General features: G+C 34.7%; 1 protein-coding gene across 3 annotated transcripts in view; it reads right to left on the reverse strand.

The window, feature by feature from the left end:
* The window catches only part of FAM184A (family with sequence similarity 184 member A), a 101,481-nt gene that overhangs the window by 1,282 nt on the left and 78,229 nt on the right, over window positions 1–21,970 (reverse strand). Inside the window, exons 10-17 of one of the 3 annotated variants that reach the window (XM_069488099.1) lie at window positions 20,662–20,874; window positions 18,369–18,522; window positions 15,246–15,373; window positions 13,638–13,822; window positions 13,057–13,203; window positions 6,366–6,483; window positions 4,274–4,378; window positions 729–931 (exon numbers count right to left, since the gene is read on the reverse strand). In XM_069488099.1, coding sequence (XP_069344200.1) covers window positions 729–931; window positions 4,274–4,378; window positions 6,366–6,483; window positions 13,057–13,203; window positions 13,638–13,822; window positions 15,246–15,373; window positions 18,369–18,522; window positions 20,662–20,874 — 1,253 coding nt within the window. The remainder of the gene's footprint in view (window positions 1–728; window positions 932–4,273; window positions 4,379–6,365; window positions 6,484–13,056; window positions 13,204–13,637; window positions 13,823–15,245; window positions 15,374–18,368; window positions 18,523–20,661; window positions 20,875–21,970) is intronic. The other 2 variants (XM_069488100.1, XM_069488101.1) reach the window with 2 other exon arrangements.

Here is a 21,970-nt window from a genome sequence, read left to right on the forward strand (position 1 = left end):
TCATTAATCACTTAGCCCAAAAAAACCTCTCTGCTTATATTACTCGTGACACTGCTAACGGTTAATGAGAAGAAGAAAAAAAAATAAGGCAGTAAAAAATCTAATAGTAAGGTGAACATAAAATAACAGTACTTTCTGACTTTAATGGCTGAACAATGTATTTCATTCAAAATTTAATTGTTAATATATTTAATCAAGAACTCTGAGGTAACTTAAAATTGGAATGTCAATCTAAAAAATTATTTCTAAATTTATTTTTTGCTTAAGTATATCAAGTTCCCAGTACTTACATATTTTTATTTTGGCAATAAGCATATTTATTTACAAATAAGCTTGGTAAACAAGAAAGGGAAAAAATAAATATATAAGAAACAAAAACCACTTAATAAATATTTTAAAGTTCTATAATAAAGATGGATTATTAATGAAAAATTGGTGAAAATACTAAAAATGAACTATTTATCCATAAGTATTAAAATTCTAAGCATATGAATTACATTAACACCTCTCTAAGCATTTGGAAAATTGATAAGAAATTAGAAAAAATTCTTTTTAACAGAGTCAAGAGGAAGTTCTTTAGAGAGGTGATAAATATATTTTAAAAATATTTCACAGTAATATTTCTTTTATCAGGTTGTTCTTAAAGTAGTGGACTTCTGCAATGTAAGAAGGTAAATTGCTCAAGTTAAAAAAGAAAAGAAAAAAACCATCGGTGAGACGGGGCTCACCTCAAAAATGTCTTGGGCTCTTTGGGTGGCACTGGCTGTGGAAGTGGTTTGCTGCTGTTGAACTCAATATCGTGGACTGGAGAATTAGGAATGGGATCCAGGCGGTTAGGATGTCCATTGCCCACTCCACCAGATTCCAGAGCACTTAGATTGGGAACACTCACAAACCTGTTTGTTGGTGATTTATCATTCTTCTTCTTTTGCTGCATTAAAAATAATACATGTGAGGATAGTCCCTGCATAAGGACAAATGAGAAAATAGGCATAGGACAGAATAGAAATTTGGTATGGGTAAATTTTGGAAGCTTTATGTTAAATTAAGATGTTAAAATTAACTGGTGTTACCCAAACTGTGGTCTGGGAATCCTTGGAGGTGTTCTTTATCTACATGGAATCCTCAAAGGACAGAAAGAATGAGGAAGAAATACTTAGGAGTGGCTTATGGGGAGGGGAGGAGGAGGTAAAAAGGGTGCCAAGAGGTAAAGAACACTGGGAGCAAAGGGGAAAAGAGAGGGGGAAAGAGCAGGTCTTGCAGATACCACAAGGTTAAATGGATTCTGGCTAAAATAGGAGAAGGAATAAAGTTAAACATAATTTTAAGAGAGGTCCATGAAATTTAGCCATCTGTCAAAAGGAGGCAGTTCTTGCCTGGAAAAAAAAAGGAATGAGAAAATGCTTGGCAATGTATTTTGAAACAAATCTTACATTTCTACTTAAGACCTAAAGCTGACTTAGAGAAATAATTTGGTTTTAAATTCATTGTGACATCTTTCTGAAGAGAGAAAATTAAATCTGCATAATTAAATATAATTTCCCAATTAATTGGCAGCATTAAGTGGCTCATATTTTTTAATGTAAAGGATATAAAACAATAGTAATCAGTATTTTTTATTGTTTGAGTCTATCTTTAAAATTAACAGATAGGCAGGTGCGGTGGCTCATGCCTGTAATCTTAGCTCTCTGGGAGGCTGAGGTGGGAGGATCACTTAAGCTCAGGAGTTCAAGATCAGCCTGAGCAAGAGCAAGACTCCATCTCTACTAAAAATAGAAAAAAATTAGCCAGGCGTGTTGGTGCTTTCCTGTAATCCCAGCTATTTGGGAGGCTGAGGCAGGAGGATCACTTGAGCCCAGGAGTTTGAGGTTGCTGTGAGCTAGGCTGATACCATGGCACTCTAGCCCAGGTGACAGAGTAAGATGGTCTCAAAAATAAAAAAATAAAAAGATTAACAGATAAAAAGAGGCATACAGGCTGGGTGTGGTGGCTTACGCCTGTAACCTTAGCACTCTGGGAGGCCAAGGTGGGAGGATCTCTTGAGGTCAGGAGTTTGAGACCAGCCTGAGCAAGAGAGAGACCCCATCTCCACAAAAAATAGAAAAATAAGCCAGGAGTGGTGGCACGCACTTGTAGTCCCAGCTACTCAGGAGGCTGAGGCAGGAGGATTGCTCAAGCCCAGGAGTTTGACAATGTAGTGAGCTATGAGGACGCCACTGCACTCTAGTCCTGGTGACAGAGCAAGACCCTATCTCAAAAAACAAAACAAAACAAACAAACAAAAAAACCCCATACAATTGCAGATTATCATAAAATCTATCAGCTTGCAAATCATTAACTTTCATCTCAAAGTATTGTATTCACACCTCTAGAATCAGTGACCATCATCTTGCTATGAGGAATAAAAATTAACATGTAAGATATTTAGAATATTCTTATCTTTTGATAATTAGACATATGCTAACTAAATTTGTGAAATAATTTGTTGCATAATGACTTCAGAGTTTGGGAAATAATGCAATTAACACACAAGATGGAATTTTCCTTTAATTATAAAGTAATCCTCTCACTATCTAGACATATTCCTCTATGTCATATTCTGTGACAAGAGTGTCTGACAAGAAGTTTATGTTAGCATAACCAGAAAAAGAAAGGAAGAATATCTTCTTCAGAACTATTTGTGAAATGTAAAGTCATTATTAGGAGTCAAAAGTAGTTTGAAAGTTCTTACAGAGATGTATCTTTTGCATTTTCTCATTCTAGTCACCAGAGGGCATAATTAAACCTACTTAAGGTTTCTAGTTTAAGAAATCAAAAGTGTCACTGGTAAAGTTCTACAGTAATGATTTTGCATCTAAAATTTTAATTCTAATAAAATAATAAATGAAAATATTTATAGTATATGTTGTTTCCACAAGATTCAAAATCTTGCTTTATAATTAAAAGCTTATTTCATGTTAAATTATGAGTTTAAAAATGAAAACTAATTATATTCATTCATTTACCAATTATTTATTGAGAGCTTTCTACGGTGCCAGGCAGTATTTTAGGCTCTGAAAATAAAGCTACGTGCCTGTCTACTTTAGTCATTCTATTCTACAAATCATTCAAGTTTAGAGTTTGGAGCACTTTAACTTGTAATGGAAGGACAGATTCAGTGTTCTTAGCAGAGAAGTTTTATGATCTTTGAAAGCAAAATTTCTGGGTAAGCCAAAAGATTCATAATTCCTGTGAAGCTGATAAATACAATTATTTATTCTTTATTACTTGCTTTATTCACAGAACAATTTGTGGTGGCTTATAGAGAATGTGATGAAATTTTGCATCTGAACAAGTATTTATTGAATACCCACTATACTGAAAGCACTATGATTGGAACCATGGGAAGGTAGGGTACAAGGATGTGCAAGACTTAGACATGTCCATTTCAAGGCTCTTCTATTTGTCTTAAGAGAGTGACAAAGTATCAGAATAAATTATACTCAATTTTAATTGTCAAGAACAGTCATTAGACTGAAAGAAGTAAAGCCCTTCTCTAAAAAAATGGTAGGCAACAAAATAGATGTCAACGTAAGGTCCACTAAGATGGTAGGACTGGCTGGGCACAGTGGCTCATGCCTGTAATCTCAGCACTTTGGGAGGCCAATGCGGGAGGATCGTTTGAGGTCGGGAGTTCTAGACCAGCCTTGGCAAAATAATGAGACCTCATCTCTACAAAAAATAATTTAAAAAATTAGCCAGATGTGCTGATATGCACCTGTAGTCTCAGCTACTTGGGAGGCTAAGGAAGGAGGATTGCTTGAGCCCAGGAGTTCGAGGCTGCAGTGAGCTATGACCATGCCACTGCACTCCACCCTGAGCAACACAGTGAGACTGTCTCAAGGAAAAAAAAAAAAAAGTCAGGCCTTAAGCTAGGGATAGCTGCTGGGTATTCAGAACTGGAGTATCTTTCTGGGCCCCACAGAGGTATGTGATCAGTAAGGAAATGACAAGAAATTGTCTTAGGAGAGTTAGAAGTTTAGTTTTCTTTGGAAATATGAAAAAAGGTAGACTCAAGGTTTTATAAGAGTGATAGAATAATATTTTAAGGAATGTGAGTATTAAGAGTCTCATTCTGAAAATGAAGACAAATAATTCGTAAATTTTAGTGCGAGATTATTAAATTTAAGAAAACATTTTGAGGAACTTTATCCTATGCTGCTTCAAATATTTTACCAAATTTTTAATCAAGTTTTAAACCATATCCCTATTTTACAGTGTTTATAGCACATACCTTAGTCAATGGATTAATAACACCAACAGTAGGACTTGAGTTAAATACTTTGTTGAAGTTAGTTTCTCGATTGACTAATTCCAGCTGGTAAAATTTATTATCCTCCTATGCAAAAGAATTATAAACATCTTTTAAATATTTTCTATGAATATTTTAAAAATTTAATTGTTTAAATGCCATTTCGTTCAAAATTTAATATAAAACCTGAATATAGATTTATATACCTTGTTCAAAGATTTCTATGCCCAATTGCTGCTGTCTTAAAGATTGCCGGTAAGTCTTCAACACCTTTTAAACTCTATACTCAGGGATTTGACTCTACCCTCTCATGCCTTTTCCTCCAAGACTGGATCTAAATGTTTTATTTGGTCCCACCTCTGTTTCACAGGGCTAACTGTGCAGTTTTAGCAGGTCTAACTTGCATTCATAGAGTTGTGTGAATGGTTATTTCCACAGATGAGGATGGTACTATGATAAATTATTATTCTTCAGTATTGTAAACAGATTTGATCTCACCTAATATGAGACACATCCATCTATTATTGCAATGGTAATCACAGAACAGGGAAAAACTGAATGGCCCATATAAAGATAAAAGCTTTACCTTTGGCTTCAACAAGATGTGCTAACTGAACAGGCAGACTGTGGGAAGTCCCATAAGTAAACACAAGATTGCATGTGAGAATGCAGAGGTGACTGGTAGAACTAGGTTCTAGTGGAATCTGTTAATGGTAGCACTACATTCCTCATCCCGCTCTTGGTTACCTGCCACCGTCAGTTAAGTAATGGCTACATTCCTGGCTCTGTCACGTCATGACTAGCTGTGCTGCTTTCAAAAGCTACTTTGCTCTTTCTGTTGTGAGGATAAAATACAATTAGATCTATAACACCCCCCGAGTAAGTACAGGGAATTCAATAGCTATTGGTTTTTCTGTGGACCACAGCTGAAATACACTTAATACACTTGCTAATTTCATGTGTGAGATATACTTTTCCATGAGTCTACTGCTGTCAGATACAGCAATTGATAAGGACTGTACTCATGTTCACAATACTTGGACTTGGAAAACCGGGTGGTTGGTAGGTTGAAGCAGCACATTGTCTCTTCAAAGCCTGCTTCTGGATTCCATCTGTTGTCCTCAACCTATAGCTGTTGCTTTCAGCAGGAACTTCTAGTCTCAGATAACAGGCTGGCTTCCCTAAATGCTAAAAGGGATGTGTTGAGGAAAAAGGATGTCAGAAATAAATATTGCTCTTATGCTCTTTTTGCATGCTAAAGACCAAAGTTTTCAGTTGAAGAGATCAATGAGCATGAAGAGTGATTAGCATTCTATTTCTAGTTTCATTGTGAAAGATTTTCATTTGTTAGTGGCAGTAAAAAGCAGTATTTTAATTACTCATCAAGACATGTAATTTTAGAAGATTCTGAAATGTTTTATGAATTTTAAAACATCTGTGTATTTTTTATTCTTAGGAATAGTAGCATTAATGAAGGCAATGGATTTATAGTTAAATCTGTGTTTTCCTGCTTGATGGACTTCTCAGATCCGGTAACAACTCAGTGTTTCTGACTCTCCAAGAGAATCCATGTAGCTTTTCTTAGACCATACAGCCCTTTTTTCTATGGAGTATCTCTTTGGATCAGTGTTTGGTGGAACAGAAATTAACATGATTAACCTGGACTTATACAATGCAGGTTAATACATGGATGTGCTTACTATTCTTTCCTAGCCAATTCTAATTCAACATGTATAATACACACATATATACACACTTTAATAGTATATTAATTGTATAATGGTAATGACATATTCAACATTCAATATGTATCAAAAAGACTATTTCTTTTTAAAAAATACTAAAGAAAGAAGCACAATTCCTTTACCCTAATACCATATTTAAATTTTAAAAATTACTTTATATTATCCTTATTCATAAATATTTTAAAAATCTTTTAATGCACAATTCTACAATGCACATATTTTGTACTTTTTATTTTCATTTAGCATTACTTAAAAATATTTTCCCATGTTTTCCCAATCAATAGTCTATTGATTATTCACATGGTTAGACCAAAACCAAAATATCTTACAATTAGTTTCTTTATGATCTGGTCTCTTTCTGTAAGCATGGCTTTTAATTCTGTTATCATCTGTATATCTTCTGGTTTTGATTCTCTCATTAGATATTTTTCTTCCATTTCTTCTAGTCTAAAAACAAGAAAGCCTTTAGCTCATTGATATGACCCAGACACATTCTTTCATAATACTTACATTTTAAAAATTAGTCTAGTTAAACACACAAAAATTTGAAACAAAACATTTTTTTTCCTTAAAACTTTTAAGTAAAATGACATGATTTCTTCAAGAGCTATACTCTTATATTAAATGCTTCACAGGGGTAGATAATGTTATTAAAGGCCTGCATGTTACTTTTTGAAGAATTTACTCATTTAGGTCATTCAAGAGTATTTGGAGATGAAGTGAGGTGAGCTCTGCAGAGAAAATCGTATGCTGAATGATACTAACCTAATAAATACAGATTTGATGTTAGAAATGTAGGCTTACTATTAGGAGTGTTTACCATATCGTGTGATGACATAAGGCTTGGTAACATATATAAAAAGGACGAGAAAAGGAGGATACAGAAGAAAGCGGAACAAAGGACACACATGTATGACATCATTCTTTCCTGGTTTATGGAAAATACAGTTTAAAAATTCTGTATTATCAGCTAATACATATAAACGTTTAAAAAGGTTCATCAGGTAAGAGAAGACTTATACTCCTTTCTAGGCCTATTCTGTCCTGAATGATATCAGACAGTACTAGGCCTGAATGCCACTGACCACTAAAATAGAGGCCACTTTTTAGAAGCCGAGGTGACACACCCTGCAGAGTCTAAGAATATAGGACAGGGCAGATTGAAGAGAACGCAAATGGAAACTACTGGTTTAGTTTGGAAAAAAGCACTTTCAGTTTTAGAAAATGCAAATAATTAGAACAATTAAAATTTTATTGTCTTCAGAATATAAATGATAGAACTTAAGGCTTAATAAAATTATGGTTAATGAAGATTCACAGAAAAAATTATTCACTGAACAAATACTGAGTGACTTCTAGGTAATCTATCTTCTAGAAATCAGTGATCCACTCCTCCCCCAGCCCCACCCTGCTGCTTCTCCCCTAAATCCTATAGGGGTGCCAGAATCTTCGTGTATTCAAGTACCATAAAACCCCTCCACTAACTCAGCCCAAGGGAAAGATTTGGAGATAACATGTGGCTCCCTACCCAGCCCCCCTCGCTAAAGTTCTAATCTGGGGTATGGGGAGGTATGAGGATGAGGAGGAAGTGTGAGGTTAGGAAGTGACTGTCTAAGGATCAGTTGGGACTTTTTTCAGTTCAGTGTGAGGTTATTTGTACAATGTGTAAGTTTCACTATCTTTACTTTTGTTCTTTTGTGACAATGCAAACTAAGTGAAAAAGAATGTTCACTGAGCTCACATACAATGGCCTTGCATTTTACCACGGTATGGCCAGTGTAACTCTTATGTATTTTATGAGAAAAGGTTTTAAGAAGATTGAGAAATTCTGATCTTGTCAAGGAAAAAGGCATTTAGGTTTTATGCTAGAGAAGCCACAAGATGTCACTGGAGTGCTTTCTTTTATCATTAAAAGCAAAGTACAAGATTTTTTAACTGCTTTCTGCAGCTTACGGAAAGAATACTGGTGTAAGAGGTAGCCAAACAACTAAATTTAAAGCCTTACTTAAAACTATTATTTCTTTTTGTTCTAGTACAATAAGTTAAAGTGAATCAAAAGCAATTAGTTATAATCTCTGAACCACCATTTTTGCATAATACAGGTATGCCCTGAATCCAAATTCTAGTGTTTTTATTTAGCTTAAACATTCTTTACCTATAGAATTATTATCAGTTAATCCTCTCCACAAAATAGCTTTACATCTCCAAAAATATTTAATTAAAAAGATACCTGGATATTAAAGAAGAAAAAATAATTGATTAAATTGAAGAAAAAAGATCCTTATAAACACAAATAGGAAAGCATTAAAGGAGAGAACAAGTAATATGATATAGATTTAACTTGCAAATATATTTCAATAATACAAAATTCTCATAGGAAGAAAACTTCGTACTATTCCGATATTCCTTTCAAGCCAACACTATTCAACATTTTCCCTTTCTTCAATTGCCCCCAGCAGCTCTCTAAACCAGCACTGCTTCTCAAAGACCAGGTGTGAACAACTGGTGATACACGCCATTTTAAGTTTGTTCTTCTTTAATCTTTCTGATCACAAGAAGGAGAAAGTCTGGTTGGTTCTATTTATCTTAAATGGCCTTCATAGCATATGTTTATTATCCTATTTCACAACACTCAAGCACACCTTGAGCCTCAGTGCTAGCTAGAATCTAATAACAGTGTTTTATTTTCATGGAATTTACATTTGTATAATTATAGCTTAGCTTCTATTCAGAGGAAGGGATAAGATTTTTCAGTAGTGATAAAGGTTTTACTGTAGTGATATAAAGTTTTCCTGTGAAATGTTTAAGTTAATATGAGTCAGTTAAAAAATATTAAGAAAATATTATAAATAGTCGGAAATGACCAAATTCCCAAAGTTATAAGAATGATTAAAGCCTGGGAAACACTGCCCTGTGAGTAACACACAAGCACATGTAGCCTTTTACTCAAAATACAGATTTCCATTGAAAGTAATAGAAAGAACAGTAAGGAGAAGTAGAACACATAAAATTACTAATTGGGGTCACTGATGGACTCTCACCAGGCATGCATGCCCTGATTTGATTTTGTTTTTTGGCCCTGAGAATATATAGGTCAAGGTCTATGGACAAGGTTCATGGACAACATAGGCCTAAATTACAAATGCCTAAAAAGCAGTATTGAAAGTTTCCAAGTTATAGTCCCCCCCATGCTGTTTAAAAAAAAGGACCAAAAAAAAGTCAGTGAATTTGAGACTTTAGAGCCAAATAACCGTATTGTTAGGTACACATATATTCTAGAATTTTAATTTGGCAAAGATGAAAAGCTCTACTATATCATCCAGTCTTACGTAAAGGAAATAAAGTAATTGCAACCTTTTAACACTGAACTTTTCTTTCCCCCTAAATTATGAGCACAGACTCTGACTTGTGACAAGACTACTACCTCCTTACTTCACAAAGCTTATGAAAATAACCTGAATGGTAAATTAAAAATCAAACAAAAACAACAAAAATTATTGTGATATAGATGAAAGGATTCAAAACTTTTAAAGAATAAGTAATTCTGAGGTGGTGGAGTGCTTGTTCTCAATTAGGGATTACTGACCTATTTAAAATCCAAGTACAGAAACTCAACGTTTCTCTCAAGAAGAAATGATCTTTTTGTTCCAGTAGAGTGAGAATTTAATGTAAATTAAACCTAAACAATCAATAATAATCTCTGACCCATCTTTTTTGCGTAAGAATGATCTGCCATGACCCTAGACTATATTTTCATTTAGATTAAACTTTCTTTACCTATAGAACGAATCATTTAGATAAAATCAAATAGCCCATTCTCTCATTTCTTTCTAAAACAAATGGAAACCATGACATTTTTATTAGATATGAGGTTTTTACTAAGATACTATATCACCAAAGAAAATAAAATTTCTATAGAACTCTCTGAAACTCTAAAAAGACTAGTTTCCAGCACTAGAGAAGATTTCTAATAATCACTCCATAAGAGATGTAGACTCTTATCACCATTTCTACAATACTGAAAGGACATTTTCTCTCCTTTAGATTTGCTGTCCTGCTCTTCCCTGGAGTCCACCAGTATCTGGGGCAGGAGCAGAAGCAAGAAGCTTCCAGCTGCTCCAGAGCTTCCTCAGCTCTTGGCTTTGCCTGGCAGGCTGAACCGTGTTCCCTAGTCCCTCCACTACCACCACCTTCTAAGAAACCACAGCACTTTTCTGGTTTTAAAGCTTTAAAGCCTGGGTGCAGCTGATTCGGAACTTCAGTGGGGTACTCTAGTCCTTGGCGACAGCTGGGAATAGTTCAGATACTGTTCCCCCCAGCTCCACCTGCTGGAACAGACTCTCCCTGCTCACCATCTCTGTCTAAATCCAAACCATTCCGCAGATCCAAGCAGGCTGCATTTAAGGATATGGGCCAGAAATATCCAACAGTCTAAAACTGCTTTCCAGTAGGGTAGCCACCAGTCTGTATGTGGCTATTTACATTTAAATAAATTGAAATTAAATGACATTTAAAAATTCAGTTCCTCAGCTCCACTAGTCACAGTTCCAGTTTCAACAGCCATTTGTGGCTAGTAGCTTACGTACTGGACAGAGCAGATACAGAATCTTTTCATTATCGCAGACAATCTGTTGTAAGCACTGAGTGAGAATAAATTTTATGTGTGTTTTGTTTTTATCTAAAAGAGTACACACCTAAATCTAGAGGCTAATTATATGATGGCAGCAGGTTTCTGGTGAAAAAAGAAATAGTTAGCTTAGACCCAAGTTGAAGTATAAAATGAAAGGTGGGTCTAAAAAAGCAGATAAATATTTTACTTATCTGCAAAACTAATTCTTCAATTATTAAAAATGATCATAATGCAGAAAAACTAAGTTATTATTCATATTATCTACTGAAAATTCATAATGTGCAAAACCATATACAACAGAATAAAGTAAAAACAAAGACACGACCTTTACTCTTTGTAAAGGAACATTCCTAAGGAGACAGGACACACGGACAGACAGAGGTTATTCTTCTTGTGAGCATATTTTTTCAGAGTATGAAGTGGGGGATGCCAGGATTTCAGCCTCTGCCTGATGAATAACACTGAGGCCAGGAGAAACGACAGCCAAGGCACTGAGGTTTATTATATCTCATTTCTGCAAAATACATGAGGTTATGAGGTCTTATACAAGGCAGATACCTGAGCTCGTACTGTGGCTCAAAAGGATTTAAACATTACCTCTAATAACAGCCAACACCAAAAGCACAGTGGTTAGAAAATTAACACGAGTCTCCTCACCATTTCAAGGGCAACTATAAAGCGGTAAATAAGATGGGGAATCTTTTTTTTTTTTTTTTTTTTTTTTGAGACGGAGTCTTGCTCTGTTACCTGGGCTAGAAGGCCATGGTGTCAGCCTAGCTTACAGCAACCTCAAACTCCTGGGCTGAAGCAATCCTCCTGCCTCAGCCTCGTAAGTAGCTGGGATTACAGGCACACACCATGACGCCCAGCTAATTTTTCTATTTTTAGTAGAGACAGGGTCTCGCTCTTGCTCAGGCTGGTCTCGAACTTCTGATCTCAAGCGATCCTCCTGCCTCGACCTCCCAGAGTGCTAGGATTACAGGCGTGAGCCACCACGCCCGGCCGATAGGGAATCTTCATAAAATTAATTCATGAAACATTCATTCACTGAGTGCTTGCTAATGTGAAGATTCTGAATATGTCCATCAGAAAAAGCACCTCACCTCAGAGGACACTCAAATAAATGCCAACAACTGGGGGCTGTTGTTCTGTTGTGGCTGAATGTGTGTGTGTGTGAGAGAGAGTGTGTGTGGTGGGGTCCTATGTATGTAACAATATATACTGTGAGACTGGCCTGGTTACATGGATGAAATAGGAGGAAATAATTTTTAGATTTGAGGAAGGTAATCAAAATAGTAATAATGTGGGAGGTTACTCTAGAATGTAGTTGACGACACAGAAGAATCTTAGAAGGAAACCAAGGTCAGCTTGGCTGATAAAAAGACAGTAGACAGGGAATAAGGGTTGTTGGATGATGTAAAATAAGGCACATTGGAGCTAAGCATTTACATTTGACTTTGACACTGAGGGTAAAGGGATTAGTCACTAATTGTGACTTTATTGAAGTATGTGTATACTTAGGTACATACATTTTTAAATGAATGTTTTTAAATTGATAGGGAGAGGATGGACTAAAATTGAATAAACCATTAGCAGCAGCTTAGAATAGATTAATTCTGAGATAAGTTATACTGTACCAGGGTTTAGGCCACAGAGATGGATTGAATACAAACTGCCTTGATTACAGCAGTTTATAAGTGTCTAGGAAAGAGAGGAATTATTAAATATTTTTAAAGAACATAAGCAAGAATTAGAAATTTTGGCTTTAACAATATTGGTGTTACTACATATGAGCAGTAACTTTACTTGTAATGGTTTTCCTTTATTGATTTTGCAAATAATAACACAATTAAATGCTTACTTTAGGAATCAAATACCTGAGTATAGAAAATAAAAAGTCTTTGCTCTTTCCCATCTCCAGTATCTCCTAATCCATTCTCTTGAGAAAACTACTATTATTCAAAAGTTTATATTTGTTTTTTAAGTTATTTTGACATTTTTGTAAAATATGTATTATTAGTGTATATATGTGTATGTATAGGATCATAATATTTATATTGTTCAAAATATGTTCTTTTCCTTTAACATTATATAATGGACATAGTTTGAGTTTTCACCATGGCATGATAGTTCGTGATCCTGAGGGAAATTATGTAGATAAGTATTATCCTAGTAGATTTGTAGCCGTAGCAGCTGATAAACCATCATTCAACTACCGTATCCTAATTAAAGAATGTACCACACTGCAATTACCATCTGTAATGTAGCACTAAAGTTTTCTTTCATAACTATCATTTTTAATAGAATCAAAATAGCTAATCTGAGGTTAAACACAGTGCTCCTCAGTTTATTATCTACATATGAATTTTCTTGAATATAATATAACTTACGACACTTGTAAAGCTGCATTTATTTCCTTGAGTAGCTCGTTAGTCTTATTAAAATCTGCCCGCATGATATTTTTCTCTCTGAGGTGGTCTGCTGTCATGACATCCAACTCTTTTTCAAGTCTCTTGTTTAAATCTTGTTCATGCAACCTGTTTAATTTATTTTTAGTTAAGAAAATGTTATTCTGAGGTCAAGCTTTCAAAATTTTCTATACTCTACCAGATTTGAAATGGTTTTCGTATAATATATAGAAAATTAATGTATACAGCCTAAATTAAGCTACTCACTTTGCTATAATCTTCTAGCTTGTATTAAAGTTGTCTCCTTTAATGCTTTTTCGAATAACATTTTTAAGAGATTTTAGTTAATTATGTGCAATTTCCAAAGTTCATGAATACATCATTCAAAATATAAACATTTCATTTATATTCTGGATTATAACAGTCATTAAAGTAAAAAGTGGTCTTCAATATCTTACTAGAAGATCAGTCTAGTCACAAAAATAGGCACGAATTTGCTAAATATCGTGGGAATAGTTTTTCAGATAACACTGCACATTCCTTCTGTTGTAATGATAGCATACCTTATCTGTTGGTTAGATTCACTTCGTATCCTGAGAATTTCTTTCCCCTTAAATTCCAGTTCTTTGGTTAGGGCACTTATATTCCCATGAAGGTGCTGTACCTCCTTATCCAAGTCAGAGATGTGATGCTCTCTGTGTCTTAATTCTTCTTGTAGATCTGTTATTCTACACATGTGCTCCTTACTCTATAAAATACAAGTAATTCTTAAAAATTTTCTACATATCTGCTCTGTTTATTTGTGTTCATCTGAAGGAAAGAAAATGAAATACTGGAATGTCAAATGTAATTATTCTAACATTTCTTCAAAAGCAAACTGCTGAAATGAGATAACCTCAAGGTCTCTTCTCTTTCCATACATGTAAGAAGTGTTTATATGATATAGCTTCAATAATGCCAGCATTACAAGGGACCCAAAAGATCGTAAGAACACATCTCTCTCATTTCACAGATGAAGAAACCAGTACTCAAAGATGATTTATAACCAGTGGTACAGCTGAGATTATATAGATTTATATGGTCTTGCAGTAAAATGTTGGTACCATTGTCCTTTAATCTAAAAAGAATCTGCATCTATAGAAGCCCTCCCCCAAAACACACACACAGACACACACACACACACACACACACACACACTCTCATGGCTTAGAAAGCAGACCCTGTCTGTTTTTAGTTCTGGTCTAGCAGTTTTCTTATATGACAGATAAGCTCCTTTCCATTTTCCTAAAAATCACTTTTTTTGACTTTTACTTCCATTTTCCTTAAAAGTCACTTTTGTTTTCTGAATTCTGGAGGCCTAGACATTGTCAATTTCAGTGTAAGCCTAGTTGAAGAGAATATAACTTCCATCCATGGTTACAAGGTGGCTCATTTAAAACTTTCTAGTGATGAAGAGAAGATTTGGGATGATCATTTAACATAGGTGAAGACTAACAAAGTGAAAGTCAAGTTTAATAAAGTAATAAATAACAGCTTTAATTGCACTATGCTTAAAAAATCCATCCATCCAGACACACATACATTCCAGATCACACACTATCTAATTAGAGGACACTTGGCCAAAGAGCAAAGTTAAAAAGTGTAAATAGTACCTGTGCTAGAATGATATGGAAATATAAATTACCTTTTTACTTCTTGAAGACCTGCTTCTTTTGTAGCTGAACTACCCAATATGGCTATTTAAACTCAACTTTGAATTAATTAAAATAAAGTAAAAATGAAAATGCAGTTTCTTGGTCACACTAGACATATTTGGCCCACATGGCTACTGACTACCACAGTGGATAGCACAGGTATAGACTAGGTCCATTACTACAGATATTTCTATTGCACAGTGCTGTCCTCATTCTTATTATTATTTATATTTCATTGTTCACTTTCCCAAGATGCAAATGAAATTCAAAACATTCAATTAAAATGTCATAAAATAAAATGTAATTTTATGACCAATATACTGAAGTCTAATTACTTATCTCCTTTTAAAAGTAAAACTCTTCAATATAGATAGTAATTAATAACTAGTAAAAATAATAGTTACTACAAAATAATTGTGAACACTCAATCTATTCACATTAAAGAAATCATCACAGAACAGACTCTTCTTATCTTACCTGTCTTCTGCTGATGTCGATGCTTCTCTCCAGTTCCATTTTAGCAGCTGCCAATTCTTGATGGTGACTGTGCCGTAACAAATCAATTGCAGCTGCGTGTTGATGGTTTAGTTCTGAGCGTAGGGAAGCTGGAAAGAAAGGAAAAAAGAAGTTTTGCAAATTTCACAAATATTATTGATACTTTAGATAAAAATTATAAAAATCAAAGAATATTATTTTTACAATTATAACACATGTATATGCCCATTAAATCATTAATAGATTATTTATACATGATCATGAATTCAAACATTATGGACTATCATATACTATCATGAATTTAAAGTTCATATAGCTTTAATGAGAATATGAAAAAATTTGAAATGGTTAATGGACAAAAGTATTTCTGTGTATGCTTTCAGTTTGCAGGTAAAGTGCTAATGGAAATAAAATGTTTTTACCTCTTCTCTTTCACTATTAGAATAATAAAATTTTAGAGTTGAATGGTATCACAAATATTTAGGAGGCAACTTCCCATCCAAGTAAGAATTCTTTTGTAATATCCCTGAAAGACGTTAAGCACTGGCTGGTAAATGCGTCTAGTGATTGGAAGGTCATCACTTTCATTTCAGATTGGGATTGACTATTTCATACAACCCAGAAACATTTATGGAATGCCAGGTCCTATTCTAAGGAAGAATAACATTTGACACTGTCCTTATAATTGCATGGGCTAGAGGGGAAAACATTACGTCAAGGAACTAAGTGGGATATCAGAGATGAATATTAGGTATGATGAAATAACAGTGGTGGAAGAACCCAAATATTCTAGGAGAGAGAAACTGGGGATACTGTCACAAAGGAATTGTCACAGTAACTTGTGTCTAAAAGACCAAGTAGTGGTTCTTCAAGTAAAGAAAAAAGCATTCAGGAAGAAGGGATATCATATGCAAAAGCAGAAAGAACCCGATCTGTCTGGCAAACTGTAAGAGGTTTGGTATGGCAGAAGGCCACTGTGCACATGGTCATTGGAAAGAAAATGGAACCCAGTCTGAGAGTCTGATAAAGTTTCAGTACAAAATGCTTTGTACTTTAACCTTAGGCTCATGGTTCTCAAATTGGGGTATGTGTGGCAGTATGGCTGAAGGAACTTGGAGATCATACATGATTATCTTCTCAAATATGCATTTTACTTAAAGATTTTTGGAAAAGCTGTTTTTTATATTAAAATCAATAGATATATAAGTGAATAAAATATAAATTATAAATTTTAAAACTAAAACATGAGACTTCAAAGAAATGCTGTGCTTGTAGCTAGCCAATTTAGGCTCCTCCTGAGACCTCCATGGGAAGCATGAATTCAGTCTCCCCTGGTGTCAAGGGCTTCTTTTTTTTTTTTTTTTTTTTTTTTTTGAGACAGAGTCTCACTCTGTTGCCCAGGCTAGAGTGAGTGCCATGGCATCAGTCTAGCTCACAGCAACCTCAGACTCCTAGACTTAAGCGATCCTACTGCCTCAGCCTCCCGAGTAGCTGGGACTACAGGCATGCGCCACCATGCCCGGCTAATTTTTTTGTATATATATATTTTAGTTGTCCATATAATTTCTTTCTATTTTTAGTAGAGACGGGGTCTCACTCTTGCTCAGGCTGGTCTCGAACTCCTGACCTCGAGCGATCCACCCGCCTCGGCCTCCCAGAGTGCTAGGATTACAGGCGTGAGCCACCGCGCCCGGCCAAGGGCTTCTTCAGTGGAAGAAGGTGGGACTGAGGTAGGAAGTGGGGAATCACTGAAGCATTTAAAGTAGGAAGTCACACGGTGAGATCTGAGCATTCCAAAATTCGCACTGACTGGAGTCTGGAGGATGTGCTACAGGAAAGGAGATCAGCAAGAGGGTTCCAGCAGTAATCCAGGCAATAAATGCTATGACCACAAACTAAGTATGACAGAGGACTAAAGAATAAACACAAATAAGAAATATCTACGAAGTGGAACAAACAGGATGTGGCAGTGAAAGAAAAAAAGCTGAATGTGACCCCCATCTTCCTCGCTTTGGCAACTGGGTAAATAGTGATACTGTTAATTAAGTACGAGGTACAGGAATATAAACACATTTTGGACTATAAGAAGATAGCGAGTTGATATTTTAAGATGTGGAATATAAGTCAGAATATCTAACAGGCAATAAGAAATATAAATCTAATGTACAAGAAAAGAACTTTGGTCTAGAAGTGTGTATTTGAGTCACCAACACACAGATGGTAGCTGGAGCCATGGATGTGGAGCCAATCAATCAGAAATAGGCTAAAGACTAAAAACCAGATCAGAAGGCTGGGGGCTTACTATGGCTTGAATATGAGTCATCCGTTCTGAGATGCATGTTGAAATCTGATTGCCATTGTCCTGGTGTTGGGAGGTGTGGCCTTAAAAGAGGTGATTAGGTCATTAAGAAGGATGAATGCCTTTCTCACAGGAATGGGCGGGCTAGCTAGTGAGGGAGTTCAGCCCCTTTTCTCTCTAGCATTCATGCCCTCTCCCCTTCCCCTTTCTTGCCATGCTATGAAGCAGCATGAAGCCCTCACCAGATGTGGCCACCAATCTTGGACTTCCCAGCTTCCAGAACCGTGAACTACATAAACCTCTTTCCTTTATAGATTACCCAGTCTGTGGTATTCTGTTATAGCAACAGAAAACAAACTAAGACAGGGCTGAATCCTGGATATAGCAATATTTAACAGATGTATGTGGAAACAGGACTGGCAAATGAGATTAATGGCTAGAGGTCAGAAAAGTAGGAGTACAGTAAGGACAGTACACTATCATGAAAATCAAAGGGAAAAAAGTTCAAGAAGCAGGTGATTCCACCTAGTCCCACAAGGACAAATGGAAGCCCCTGTGGTGTTGCTTGCATAGCCAGAGTACCAAGAGAGACAAGGGGAACTCACTCTACTGTTTGTGTTCTACCCATTCTGCTCCACCTTACTTGCCTCTTCATCTGGTAACTTCAAATAAAATATGCAACACACTTAAGACATTGATCTTGATGTTTCAGAATTTTAAAATAAAACTTCATGATTTTGTATTGAATTTTTAAGTGGAAGAATATACAAATAAAACATGACAATATTATAATCCTTTCAAAATACCAAGCATAGCCTTTCCTTCATCTTCTAATTCAAACCGAAGAGTCTGAAGTTCCTGTTCCATTTCTACCCGGAAGCCCTCCATAGACTCTCTGTGTGCATCTTTTAATGACTGAAGCTCTGCAGAATGTTTTTGTTGTAAATGGTTTTCAAGAGCCTAGAACAGGAGAAACAAATTCAAATTATTATGCTAGAATATAGGAAGGAAAATGCAAATAAAAGAAATAATAGTTTAGACTCTCAGGGACAATGTTAAAAAAAAAATAAAAAGTAGTTCCCAAAACTCAGTTATTATTTCAGAAATACAAGGTGTATTTACTTCATTTTCAAGAAAACTAGATACGAGATAATCACCATTAGAAAAAAATTAGTAGGGTCATTTCAGTAGAATAAATAAATCATCATGAAACCAGTTTGATTCAGTATATTTTGCTTGAAGTAGAAATGTGGACCCTATACATATAATCATTTTCTAAAGCTGCTACGGGGTGTAAACTACCTAAAATTAATAAACAATTCTTCTGTGTGCACAAATTTAGACTTAGGAAAGAGGACGAGGAAGGCATTACCAAGAAAAGATCTCTTTCTGGTTAGAAAAAAAGCTACGAGGACTTTTATAACTCCAATCCTATGAAATCTTTTGTATGTGTTTTCAAGAGCCATTCTTTGCACCTGCATTTGTGAGAAGCAGCAAAAACTCTGAGAATAGGTAGCTGGAAAAGTATAGGAAGGCTTTCATGTGATTAGTTTAAAAAGCCTAGCCAGAGAGAAGAGACTACATATGGCTATGACCAAGAGAAGACATATGGCCACAGGAAAAAAAAATTAGAGCTTAAGGCACTTCACGGTAAGAGATTAAACCATGTCAGTAAGGTTTTGTTTTTTTTTTTAACTATAATTTATAACATGAAATGATTCTGAGAAAAATACCATGTTGTAATTACGGCTATCTTTCTTTAATCATTACTCTAAAATGCTGTTTTTTAATATTATTATTTGGCTACTTATGCTCACAGTTTTACAAGTGTTTTATTTCTGAAAAATAAAGCATGGGTTTTTTAAAACACAAGTAAAATAAAGGACTTTTAGTTTAGACAATGTTACTTAGGTAGCTGTACAGTAAAATTACAGGTTCTGATTTCTTTTGAACAATGATTAAAGTTCCATAAAAGACTTATGCGTAAAATTAAAATACTGATATGAGAGCTCATGTGCTATTCCAATTCATAAATGGTATCTGATAAATAGATTATTTAGCAATGCAATCAGGCCTAATTTTTAACCAAAAAAACTTCCTTGACTTTCTAGATAAGGTCAACAGACTACAACTTATTGTATGGGGAAGAGTTAATTGTTTTAAAAAGAATACAACTTTTTTGTTTTACTCATTTCTTTATAACATACCTCTTACAATAGTGCCTAAACCCAAATAAAGGATTAAGAAACAATCTTTCTCTGTAATCACTATATATGGTGAAAATTATTGTTAGTAAAAGCACATTCTTCCATCAAATCTTTATTTGAATTATAATACGGTCCTTCGGAGCAATTGAAAAATACAGTGTTAAGAAATGAACTAAACCAAAATGAAGCTTACTAAGACTATGTCAAACATTTTAATACAGAACCAAGTAATGGATATGCGAAGAAGACTTTGGCTGGCATATGATTAATCCAACATATCTATTTGATTTAAATACCTTCTGACTGAGTTGGTTTCACTACTTTTCACACAGCCTTTAGGGCTATATACAAAGGAATTATACTATTTTAAAATGTCTCCAATTTCACTTAAATTGTGAGTTTTGTACATAGAAAAGAAGAATGTGAAGGAAAAAATTTGGAATAAAAAAATATAAATCCCCTGGATATATTTCCTTTCTGTGACCCAGAGTGAAAGAGAAAAATTAAAAATTCAATGAAAGACTATTATATCTACAAAATGTATTTAATAATTAGAATGGTTACAGCTCAGTAGGATGATGTTAAAAGATTTAACTGAATTTATTTCATCACTATGAACTATATAAAAAGCCATATGGTATATGAGTCTCACCATGAATTTGGCATTATGATGGCAAAGAAATGTTGATTCTAGTCTAATTTATCTGCTGTAGTATACAATTAGCATATATGTTTAATCACTGTGACTCATCAGGAAGTCACATCCTAGAAAACACATTTAAATAAAACAATATGTAATTTTTTGAAGCAAGAAATGAATTCTTAAGAATCTGAAGGCTAATTATTATTAGGATGTTGGATTACTTTGGAGCATGTGTCACATTGAACTTACTCTTTGTTCCTTTTCCTTTTCTTCTTCCATAGTTTGAAATGCAAGGACATGTGCTTCTTTTAAGGATTTATGTCTTTGTTGATGTTGTTCTTCTAATTCTTCAAGCTCTTGTGTAAGCCGCTGTCGTTCTTGTGTGAACTGGGCTTGCAGTTGCTGCAAAGAAGTCTGAGACTGGGAAAGCTGAATCTCCAGATTCTGTTTCAGCAAGGAAATCTACACCACAGAATGGTGCACAGTGAAGAATAAATACAAGGGATATTTTACAAACTACCAATCGAAGAGAAAAAAGCATTTCAAAGATATTAACTTTAGTCAAATAATGGCCCCACTGTCTAAAGAATATGGCAGCCCACATTTAGAAATACAATGAACACCTATGTTGGTTGCATTGCAATAAAAATTCATAACATGAAATAAAAACATAACAAAACTAATGTATTTATTAGGTTATAGTCATTTTGAGGAAACAGTATGAAAAGTTAAACTACTTATTTGTGAAGTAGTAAAGTGAAGTAGTTAAGACTGCCAGCTCCGAGTTAAAATTCTAGCTCTGCCACTTGTTAGTATCAACACCTCACCAGGCTTTGGTGAGAATTAAGTGTGTTACTACATATAGTTCATTAGGACAGTCTCTGGCATGCAGTACACATTTAATAAATGTTAGCTAGGAGTATTTGAGAATTAAAAACCTATTCTTTAAGAAGATTTGTCAGTTTATAATTTAGAATCCTTATGTAAAATAATTTATTTTTGGATTTTGATTTAATTCAAACGACTTGCAAAGTTTTAAGTTTTTTAAAAATCATAAACATCCCACAATCTTCTAGTTAGCCCTTACAATCAGGTGCTTTTCTTTTACTATGGAAAACTGATTTGTTACACCTTCCTATGTCTGCATCATTTCTGGATGTTTTAATATGTTTAGGTCTTTTTCTGTAAGAATAAAAATATAAAACACATGTATATGTATATATTTAATATGTTCATATATGTGTTTGATGAAACCATTTAATTTGATCTGTTTCTATTCTCATATACAGGATATTGTAACTTGAAACTGTATAACTCAACCATATTCTAAAACAAATCTAAATCTAAGAGGAACTTAGGGGAACCAGATAAAAAGTTATAAAATGTGTTCCATAAGCAACTTAAGACATTTGTGTGTTTATATACCAGTAAAACTGTTTCTGTGGCCAAAAAAGCCAACGGAAAGTGGAAACTTTAAAGTGAGTTTTGTAATGGGAAAAGACTTTCTTCTGATTGATGGAAGGCAGATATTGGTTGCCTCACATATCTCACAAAGAAA

Source organism: Eulemur rufifrons, chromosome 15 (genome assembly GCF_041146395.1).
Source record: "Eulemur rufifrons isolate Redbay chromosome 15, OSU_ERuf_1, whole genome shotgun sequence".
In the NCBI taxonomy this organism is placed as follows: Eukaryota; Metazoa; Chordata; class Mammalia; order Primates; family Lemuridae; genus Eulemur; species Eulemur rufifrons.